The 10,975-nt window shown below is 43.2% G+C and overlaps 1 protein-coding gene across 1 annotated transcript; it reads right to left on the bottom strand.

Moving 5' to 3' along the window:
* Positions 1–5,078: 5,078 nt before the first annotated feature.
* On the bottom strand, positions 5,079–10,816 carry OR52W1 (olfactory receptor family 52 subfamily W member 1). The gene is made up of 3 exons (XM_035265610.3): positions 10,346–10,816; positions 6,960–7,116; positions 5,079–6,318 (listed from the first exon to the last, which is right to left on the bottom strand). The coding sequence occupies exons 2-3, from the start codon at positions 7,056–7,058 to the stop codon at positions 5,314–5,316; spliced, it is 1,104 nt and encodes a 367-aa protein (XP_035121501.1). The 5' UTR covers positions 7,059–7,116; positions 10,346–10,816; the 3' UTR covers positions 5,079–5,313.
* Between the last annotated feature and the right edge of the window lie 159 nt (positions 10,817–10,975).

Raw genomic sequence — 10,975 nt, 5'->3', positions numbered from 1 at the left:
AGGGAGGTGAGACCTCAGGCCTTGGGCCCTAAGCCACTGCGTGACATCATAGAGGTCCTGATAGATAATTGTGCCTGGGATAGGGAGAAGACAGTGACTTTCCTAGCTTCACCACAGCCTATAATTCATACTCTTGAGTCACTTATCCATCCTGCATTAGGGGCAGAAAATGCAGGTGTCTGTTAGGGTGTGTTTGTATATGTGTATATGTGTGTATAGTTCTTGGTCTGAATTCTTTAAGGAAACAGTACCAGGCCTCTCCTCCCTTCAGCAGCATCTCTGAAGCAATTTACTATCTTAGCTGCAGATGCTTCTCTGTGAGGTTGGATTGGGGTCCTAAAGGACATGGGAGAAGTACAATCATGAGCCACATAACAGTGTTTTGGAAAATGATTACATGACTGACAGTGGCCTGACACCATAAGATTATAATACCATATTTTTACTGTACTTTTTCTATGTTTAGGTATGTTTGATACACAAATACCATTGTGTTACAATTTCTTATAGTATTCCTTACAGTAACATGCTGTACAAATTTGCAGCCCAAGAGCAATAGGCTATACCTTAGAGTCTAGGTATGTTGTAGGCTCTACCATCTAGGTTTGTGTAAGTACACTCTACGATGTTTGCACAATGATAAAATTGCCTAAGGATGCATTTCTCGGAACATATCCTGTTGTTAAGCAATGCATGACTGTATAGATCAGGGCTTATACTGAGAACCAAGCGGTGGTTCCCAACCTTGGCTGCACTGTGAAATTGCCTGGGAGCTTAAAAATTACTGGTGCCTGGATCAAAACCCCAGAGATTCTGATTTAATTGGTTAGGGGTGTGCCTGGGCATCACAATTTCTAATAACTCCTCAGGCAATTTTAATGCATAGCTTAGGTTGAAACCATTATTAATGGGTGGGTTACAATTGCAATGAAAACCAGGTTTGTGTAGGAGGTTGCTGTGCTGAGCTGTGTGACAACGTGGCGGGTAGGACAACGTGGCGGGTAGGAATATAATTGGGATAATGTTGTCTTGGTAACAAGAGAATTTTCAGGAAGCCAGAATTACCCAGGTAAATTTGAGGAAAAATTTCTTCATGCTCCACTCCCTGTCCTAGTCTGATTTGTGCCTAATAGCTAGATAAGAGCTGGAATATTAGCTATGTGTTATCTCCTTTGCGTCTTTGTTCAGAGATCTCAACTGTGTTTTGCTTTTGCTAAAGAAGAATCATTCTAGAGAGCCTTTCCCATAGTTACTTTTCCACTTCGTACCTTATCTGTTCAAGGAGTCCTTTCTCTGAGTCCCTCTGGAGAGTCTCCTTTGTGCCCAGGAAGACCTCTTGTGTGTAGGAGGTATCCTCCCCTAGCTCAGCCCAGCATAGCTCTATAGAGCAGTCCCACAAAATTGGCTGTCATCTGAGCTGGCTGAGTTGATATGAGTGGTAGCTTAGGGAAAGGTCCTGCAGTGGTGGGGAAAAGTGTTAGGAACATTTTTCTAAAGGAGATGTAACTGGCTTCGGGAGGGCAGGTCTCCTTAGATAGAGCCATAGATCCGGGACCACACCCACTGCAAAATTTTTACAGTGGGTGTGGTCCTGTTTTCCAAGAGAGGAATTAATAACAAATATTTCTAGGAGAGAAATTATACCGAATATTAATGTTGAGCTCTTTTGTGCTAGGGGCCGTGTCAAATACTTTAAATTCATTATATTAGTTAATCCATTTGGTATCCTCTTGAAGTAATTACTACTATTATCTCATTTTACAAGTGAAGAAACAGGCTTAGAGAGGTTAAGGCATGTGGTGTGTTTATAGAGGATCTAGGATTCAGTTAGAAGTCTGCTTGACTGCACCTTTAAGCTTTTGCTCACTGTAGTGTGTGGTGGGAGGGGTGTCTGCCAGATGGAAAGTTCCAAGTGGTTTAGTGAAAAGGAAATCGTCAGAGTAAGAGAGGAGCCATGATGGACCAAATCAGAAACCCCATGTTTCTTACTAAGACAAGTGAAACCAAGTTTTTTCCTTCTAATGCCCCTTTAGCACATTTTTATTATGGCTGACAAAAAGTGGTCAGCTGATGTAGTATAGCTGCACCTCTGTTCTGTCCAGGAAAGAATTCTGAGTGAGGCAGGTGGAGATAGAGAGAGACATACACGAGGACAAGAGACATAGATATGTGATAAAACCGACAAATGGTGCAAGGAGAGAGAGTTGCAGCAGTACAGAGACAATGAGAGTGACTGATAGAGAATGATGTCCATCCAGATCCCGAGGGGATTCAAAAATAAGAAGGGGAGGGATGAAGTCGGTGCAGGTATGGTGGACTGTGGTGACTTTAGCACTGTGGAATCTATGCATATAACAAAATTGCACGTGTACCCTTTGAATTTATGCAAATTTTTAAAAAAGAACAAGGAGGATCTCTTTAGGACTTTTGGGAGAGGGGCTCAGTGAGGAAATTGTGACTGAAAACTTCTGACTGATTAACTCCTCAGTTAGAAACCCATACCTCCTTCTGCTACCTTTCTCTTGCTCTCTGATTTTCATGATTCCCTAGGATCCCAAAATCCATACTGATCTACCCCAACACTAAGTAAGTCTGTCTTTTGTTTTGACTCAGAGAGATTGAGACTAAAATTTACTGAAGGAAAATGGATGACAGCTGGGTCCTGGATGGGGCTGGTAAGCCTAAGGGCTGGGCTCTTTGGGCCATATCCTGCTTATAGGATTTGCCTCTGGTGTGGCATGAGGGACAGACCATTTGCAGGATATCTGAGGGTGATCTGAATGGAGAGCATGAGGGGAACAAACAGATGGGTCTTTTTATTCAGAGAACATGAGGTTCTCTGTACGAACCTGTAGGGCAGTATTGAATAGTATTGACAACAAAGACTTTAGAGTGACAAAGAGCCCTAACAAGTCTCTTCATGTCTCTCAGACTACAAGGATAATCACACAGACCCCTCATATCTTATTTGAAACTTTTAGGGACAGATATTTTGGAATTCAGATTTTTTGAGATTATAGAAAAGGAATATAATACATATATCATATATTAAGGACTACTACATTGAGATTCAGGACAGTTCCCCATCATCAAACACATCACCATTTCTGCAGTTAGATGTATGAATATTCACACTAAATAAGATAAGTAAAGATAATAAATAAGATCATGATGGTTGAGGTATCAGGTTTTGGGCCAAAGTTATAAAAGAATTTGTTTCTTCAGAGGTTTTTAAAAAAATTTTTTTGGGAATTATGGATGAGGGATTGTGGGCTTATAATAAATTCTCAGGTTGTTATGAGGAATGAGAGTGTGGTAAAGCTCTTGAAACACATCACATGGTAGGTATGTATGAAATCTCAATTTGGAACAAGATACAAATGTCCAAGGGAGTGGATTTTTAGCTTGAAGGAAGAAAGTTGCTACAATGGACAACATACAGCTCAGGAACCAGCTACTGTGGAAGTTGTGCACAACCAGAGGTTGAAGGTGCCTTAAAAGAGAATCTTCTTGTGGTGGGAGGGTGACAGAATTCATTGTTTATGAACGTTGGCTGCAGATGATTTCCCTTTCATGTATCAGAGGGGAAAGGCAAAAAATGGTATACCTGTATGTATGTGAGACACAGGATTATCACACATATATATATTTATAATCAATAAATATCTTACTACATATATCCTTGTTCACATCTCGATTATTTTCTTAGGATAGATTTATTAAGGAGGAATTTATTTATTTTTTGAGACAGTGGTGCGATCATAGCTTACGTTTTTGCAGGCTGAGTGGTGCGATAGCTTACTGCAATAAAGGGGAATTTAAGAGAAGGATATGAACATCTTCAAAACTTATGACTCTTTAGGATTAGAATTATGTCAGTTACCTGCAAAATCATTGCTTGCAGGCCATTTAAACTCAGAACCTCATGAAGAAATTAGTCTTGAAAATGAATGAGCCAACACTTAAGTTGTCTGTGTCTACTTGTATGGATACAGTGTGATGATGCCTCTGAAAAATCATACAGAACTTCTGGGCTTTTTAGTCCTTGTTACTGATGACCTGGTAAGACTCAATGTGGCACCAGAGATGGCATCATCTCCTTTTTTTGATCTGCAGCCTCATCTGTGTGGTGTCCCGTGGTACTTGGTCCAGCTATCTGTGCTGAGTGGACTGGGTTGCTCCTGGCTTCAGGTCTTCATGGCTAACTCCAGTACCTGTGGTTGTGATCGATTTCCTGGAGAGTTTGGGTTTGCCTTTGCAGTCTGCAGCTTTTTCTGATCTCGTAACAGTGAATCCCTGCCTTCTGTCAGATTATACTTATTCTGAACTCCATGATGGTATGAAAGACCTTTTGTTGTGTAATGTCCCTGTCAGTGTGGTGTCTTAGCTGGAAATGAATCCCATGTTGGGCAACACCACCACACTTCCTGTTCTTGCTGCCCTGGCAGTTACAGAAGTGTAAAATATTTCATCATACTGCACTAACATCACGTGCTTCTAGTGATGTTGGCCAGGACAAATGGAGGTGCTGTTGGGGATTTTATCTGGGGATTGTACCTTCTTGTTGAGGGTGCACAAAAGGGCCGATTGACAATAAGCCATAGTAACAGCCTCAAGCAATCAGATGTGATTGCAGTGATTTTCTGGGATATCAACGTTTCTTTCAGTTGGACTCCTGACCTCTGAAGCTGCAGTCACAGAGAAGTTCTCGCTGTTAATTTTGGGGGCTTTAGTGGGAGTTGGGAGAAGGAGGAATAGTAATTACACATGAGACCAAAAGAGGATTCTTTGAATTTGAAGTGGCCAGACTGGTACCACAGGGCACATTATTTAGATTATAAGAAGGTGGGAGATTAGCCTGTATAACTCACTTCCTGAGAGCAGGCTGAAAAAAATCTGGCTCCAGCAATAGAGAGGGCTGTGATTCCAGACAGGTACCCAAGCACTTGACTCCAGAGACAGTGCCACCCTCTGCAGCAGTGCCAAGCACTTCCCTCAAATTTGGGATCTATAGAGGAGGTTTTGTGTGGGAACATGGGCAGAATTAGGTTGAAATAATGTAGGTGGAGAGCAGGAAAGGGAGTTAAGTTAGATTTTGTTTATTATGATCCTACACTAATTTTTCCTGCATGGTAATGTTTAAGTCAAAGTCTACAGATGTCAGTATTGCACATAGTAGGGACTCCACAGCATGTTAAGTGATGATAATAGTCATATGCCGACAGTGGATGAAGATAACATAATCCACACCCCAGAATCCCCTCCGAGTATCTCCCCACCTTCACTCTCAGGCTCCATTGTTAGCACTGGTCATCACAAAAGGCTTTTTCTGAATCTGAAGCTTTCCAGGAGTCGGTCCCTGATCTTCTTGGTGCGGGCCCCGTAGATGAGGGGGTTGAGGGCAGGTGGCAGCAGCAAGTAGATGTTGGAAAGCAGGATGTGCACAGGCTTTGGGACAGTGTGATGACCAAAGCAATGTGTGAGGTAGGAGAAGAGACCAGGTATGTAGAAGGCCAGAATGACACAGATGTGAGAGCTACATGTACCAAAGGCCTTGGCACAGGCCTCCCGGGTAGGCAGCTGCAGCACAGCATGGGCAATGAGTCCGTAGGAACCAGTGATACCCAGAATATCCATACCTGAGATGGCCAGTGAAAGTGCCAGACCATATAAGTTGTTGGCCCGTGTGTTACCCACCACAAGCTCTACCACCGCCATGTGTGCACAGTAGGTATGGCCTATGGTCTTGGCTTGGAAGTGCTCGAACTTTGCCACCAGCAGTGGGAAAGGCACAACAATAGCCACAGCTTTCAGTATCAGTGCCAGGGCTGCATAACCCACACGGGCTTTGGTGACCAGGACAGGGTAGTGCAGTGGACACCCTATTGCCACAGCACGATCACAGGCCATGGCCAAAAGCACACCGGATTCCATGGCAGTCAGTGCATGTACAAAGAACATCTGGACCAGGCACATAGCATATGGCACAGATCGGGGCCCAAGCCACAGTACAGCCAACAACCCTGGAGCTATAGATGTGGCTAAGCCCAGATCTGTGGCTGCCAACACGGCCAGGAGTAGAAACATTGGCTGGTGCAGTGTGGAGTCTATCCACATTACTGCCAACAGTGCTCCATTGCCCAGCAGGGCCAGCAGATAAATGGGTCCAAAGACCAGTGTCAGCCAAGTCTGGGTACTTCCTAGCCCTGGAAAGCCAGTCAGTATGAAGAAGGTTGGGCGTAGGAAGGTGGAATTGAGTTGTAGAGTTTCTGCCATTCTGTGGTGGGCACAACTTGAGGGCTCATGGGAGCATGACTCCTGACAGGAAAGACAAAGGGAGAGATTTTGGGAGTGTCACAGTGGCCCAAACCCATCCATGGCATATGTGTAGGAGTAGTGCAGGGCTGGAAGGATCACAGGGTTATAACTTTTGGTTAGGGGAGGTTTGGATGGATAATTAAGGTCACAATTCTAGCTAAGATAGGAGAATCCTTTGCTCCTAAAAGTCTATACATGTTGTAGGGGGAGGAAGCAGTAGGGAGGAAGAAACTGACTGCTGCAGTGGCTGGTATAGATAGCCAGAGAGAGCCTTCTAATTGGATATCAGCAAAGGGTAGAGCTGAGATGAATGTTTTTCTTCCTCAGAATCCGAATGGAGTCAGTCTCAGTCTCTATATGCCAGAGCTAGGTGGGGATCAGGCTTCCAGCTGTCCTGTCCCTGCCTGTGTATCCTTGGATAAGACCTCTGAACCTCAGCTTTTTCAGCTGTGTAGAACTTGTGGGTACAGTGATATTAAGGTTTGCCCAGCTCTAACATTCTGTGCACCAACCATCCAAGAAGAGAGGAGGCAGAGTAGAAATAAAGAAACTAGTAGGAGGCAGGTGGAATAGGGAGTGAATCTGGTAGGTTGGTGTGGCAAGAGAAAACTTGCTGGGTTTTTGGGGTTCAGGGTGCTTACATTCTGAACTTGATGCTGAACACCAGCTGCAGAGTTGAAGTTGGGGCTGAGGAGCAACGGAGAGAGATGGCAGTATGAAATGGGACTTTTCTTCTCCATTTCCTTTCCTTCTTCATGATACAAAAGTGGGTCCCACTATAGTCTCATTCCTGGCATGCTAGAGGGAGGGAGCGGAGGTGACATAAAGGGAGAAAGTGACACTTAACTCAGAGTAGCAGCCATCTGAGGAAGAAGAATCTCTAACGTTGGAGGAGGCAGGATGAGTAGACTGACGTCTCCCAGTATCTAGCCCACCTGAGAAGCTTAATACATGTTGAGTGGATAAATGAATGAGGAAGAGATCACCAGCAGAAAGCTTGACTGGAAAAGATCTCGAGCACTGTGTGTCGGCAGCTTCTTTTCGCTTTAACCGGTGCTTGTGGGGCTCTTTATGTGGCTGTACTACCTGCTTCCCTCAGGGCCCTTCTCCCTCCTGCCTGTGCCACATTAACTCTTTTTTTAACCTCTTTGCTCACTGCTTATGGGCTGGTGACTCAGGAAGTAGATTAAAGAGGCAGAGATGGGGGCAAGCCAGGAAAGAGACTATAGGGTAGAAAGATCTGTGAAAGGAACACTTTCTCAGGGAGGTCTTTGCTGGCTCACTGAAGTCCAGGAGAAAATTCCTTGCTTTATTCTTTAATAGCATCTATCTCACTCTGTTGTAATTTTTTGTCTCTCACTTCCCCACTAGACCAAAAGAGTTGCAGATATTGCTTTTTATTAGCCACATGTCTCCACTGCTCACCACAATGTCTGGCATGTAGTTGGCTATGAATAAATATATATTGCTTTTAATTATGGGACAGAATCCTAGCCCAAACAGCCTCTGCTGACTAGTAGGGGCTCCTACAGTTTCAGGAGCCTTAGGAATCCATGAAGAAAATGAGTTATTTACTATCAACCACAAGTCTACTGAATACAGTTCTTTCTATTATAAGGAAACATATTCTTAAACTAACCACACTATGTGAAGCCATGCAGTAAAGATCACAGGGCTTATTAGAAAAATGAAGATAGGGGCACAACACTCAAAAACTTCATCAGTGACATATTTCAAAAAAAGATGGGCTGGGCACAGTGGCTTACACTTATAATCCTAGCACATTGGGAGACCAAGACAGGAGGGTCACTTGAACCCAGGAGTTTGAGACCAGTCTGTACAACACAGTGAGAGCCCATCTCTACAAAAAAAATTAAAAATTAGCCAAGCATGGTGGCATGCACCAGTACTTTTACCTACTTGAGAGGTGAGGCAGGAGGATCACTTGATCCCAGGAGTTCAAAGCTACAGTGAGCTATAATCATGCCATGAGCTTCAGCCTAGGTGACAGAGTGAGACCCTGTCTCTAACAAAACAGATAAAGTGAAATTGGACAGAAAATTGTAATATCAGATGTGGATGGGTGTGGCTCATATCACAAGTGGTGAACTGAAGTAGCTGATATACGTTTGAGGTGTGGGCATGTGTGCATGTCGAGCTTTCTTATTCAGCTTGGTTCATTCAGCTGGGTTCAGTTTTCTGTGTTTACCCGGTTTCTTGAAAGTGGAGTTACATACAAACAAACATGAAATGCACATTATCAGTTCCCTAATACATGTATCAATTGTCTTTGCACAAATTTATATTTTAAAACTACCATTGCAGCAGAACTAGTTGAATCTCTTTTCTGCCTGGCTTTGTGTCATGTGGTGAGAATACAGTGGCAATAACAATACTGCGTTGCTCTCAAGGAGTACACAGTCTAGTGCACATAGTGATATAAACAGTTGTTGAAGGATGATTAAGGTAATTGCCTTAAGTCAATACCAGATATGATGGCAACACAGAGAAAGAAGACTTTCACTCTTCCTGGGGGAGTCAGGGAAATCTCTGAATCATAGTAATGGTTAAAAGTCCTGAAGAGTTTCCTGTGTACATGCACTGCTCTAAGCCCTAACCTCACAACAGTCGCTTGAGGTGGGTACAATTCTTTCTTCCATTTTACAGAAGAAACTAAGAGATAGACATTAACTTGGCCAAGGTCATACAGCTGGTAAATAGCAGAGTTAGGATACTAACTCGGTCTTGTTCTAGCATACTTGTTCTTGGCCACTACCTCAAAAATTGCAGCTGAAGTTTAGAATATGAGAAGGAATTTTTAGAATAGTTGGAGCAAAATGCACCTATTCCTGGGAGAAGGCATTCAGGAGACTGTGATTGGCAGGTGATCCTAGGATTGCTGAATGGAGAGATGTACAATATTTGGCAGTAAATGGTGAGCTCTCATCCATTCAGGGAGGAGAGGAGCACTGAGCAGGTGGGAGCAGTGGGTTAAGAACCATGAAGGAGAGGGTTAAGAAAAAGTGCTCTTGTCTCAGGAGAACACTAATGGAACATTTGGCTGTCTTGGACACTTGCTTTTTGTGCAAAGATTGTTTGTAAGATAAATTACAGAATCCATATGCCCAACAAATCCAAATTGGAAGTCATTAAGTTCTTAGAAATCTACTGTATTATGCATTTCCCATTCTCCAGTAATCCAAGATACACTGGGAGATATCATTGACTTTGTCTTTAGAAGATTCCTTAGTTAGTCTCCCAAGCTCCAGTTCATACTTGTAGAAGCTATCTAAGCATGTCCTGGGAGCCAACTGGCTGGTCTTTTCTTGTGTTTTTTACCATTAGAGGAGGGGATTTGACACCTGTGACCTTGTGGGGGCTATTTGCTAGAGGCTACTCTCCAGAGCAGGGTGCCAGCTCTCTGTGAGGAGTAGGGTGGGGTAGGGAGAGGGGAGGCTCATTGGACTTCTTAGTTGCTGTTAGACTAGCATGGAAAAATAGGATAGGATGGTTCTGTTTGGAGATTGACTCCGATTTTCTCACATTGTTGGCTAATGCAGCTACGACCAACATCTATAGAATCGAATTCTTAGATAATTGCTGTGTCCATGTGGGCCTGTTCTATTGTTTTACACTTAAAATGATCCATGAGCAATAACACATATGAGTAGCTTATCACTTTACACAATAGGTTACAGATCAGAAATCTTGGGTTTTAGTGATGTCATACAGCACTAAATCCTCTTTTAGAAACCTACTAAAGCAAACTCAATGGTCAAATCCCAGTTCCTAGGTTAATACAAGATCCTTCTGTGACTACTGGCACCATAGTAGCCTAGACCTCCTTCCCTCAATTTCCAGAACCCATAAGCCCAACAAGTCCAAATTTGAAGTCATTAAGTTTTTAGAAATCTACTATATTATGCATTTCCCATTCTCCAGTAATGCAAGATACACTGAGAGATATCATTAACTTTGTCTTTAGAAGATTCCTTGGTTAGTCTCCCAAGCCCCAATTCATACTTACAGAAGCCATCTAAGCACATCTTGGGAGCCAACTGGCTGGTCTTTTCCTGTGGTATTTACCATTAGAGGAGGGTATTTGATACCTGTGACCTTGTGGGAGATAGATTATGAGAGACCCTGTAAGATCAGGTTTGCCCTAACTTATGGAGATGTGGAAGGAGTGGTGGAACCACTATGCCCATTCTTCTAGCTTTCCTCCTCTACCTCATGCTTTCCAGTCCTTCCATGACCAGGTCCTTAGTATTCCATAAAGCTCTGGAGCACTGGGCATCCCTGGTTCCAAGGAGGATAGTGGATGTGCTTGCATTGAGGTTGTAGATTTGAGAAGGGAAATGTTCTCTTTCTTCATTATGATAAGACTCTTCCAGAAGTCAGGTTATGGTAGCAGTATGGGATAGATCACATCTAGTTTTTAATCAAACCTCTTTTAATCTTGTCTACTCTCTGTATCCATATCTCCTTCCTCTGCAATAGGGTCATTCCTTCCAGTCCCAGAATATCTGGGACTGACTTTGACCATATATAGAAGTGACTCTATGCATGCTGAGGTCACAGTTGCCATGTTTGTTTCCAAGGCAACACTATACCTGCAAGGTTGGGTTAGGGCCCTGAAATTCCCTTAACTTAGCAA

This window comes from Callithrix jacchus, chromosome 10 (genome assembly GCF_049354715.1).
Source record: "Callithrix jacchus isolate 240 chromosome 10, calJac240_pri, whole genome shotgun sequence".
Classification (NCBI taxonomy): domain Eukaryota; kingdom Metazoa; phylum Chordata; class Mammalia; order Primates; family Cebidae; genus Callithrix; species Callithrix jacchus.
The sequence above is the reverse complement of the archived record's forward strand: the minus strand, read 5'-3'. Positions and strand labels throughout refer to the sequence as shown.

Coding starts and splice junctions, on each gene's coding strand:
- OR52W1 (XM_035265610.3), bottom strand. CDS start 7,058: ATGGAGAAGAAAAGTCCCATTTCATACTGCCATCTCTCTCCGTTGCTC. Junction 6,319..6,959: donor TTCAGCATCAAGTTCAGAAT/GTAAGCACCCTG, acceptor CTTTCCTGTCAG/GAGTCATGCTCCCATGAGCC.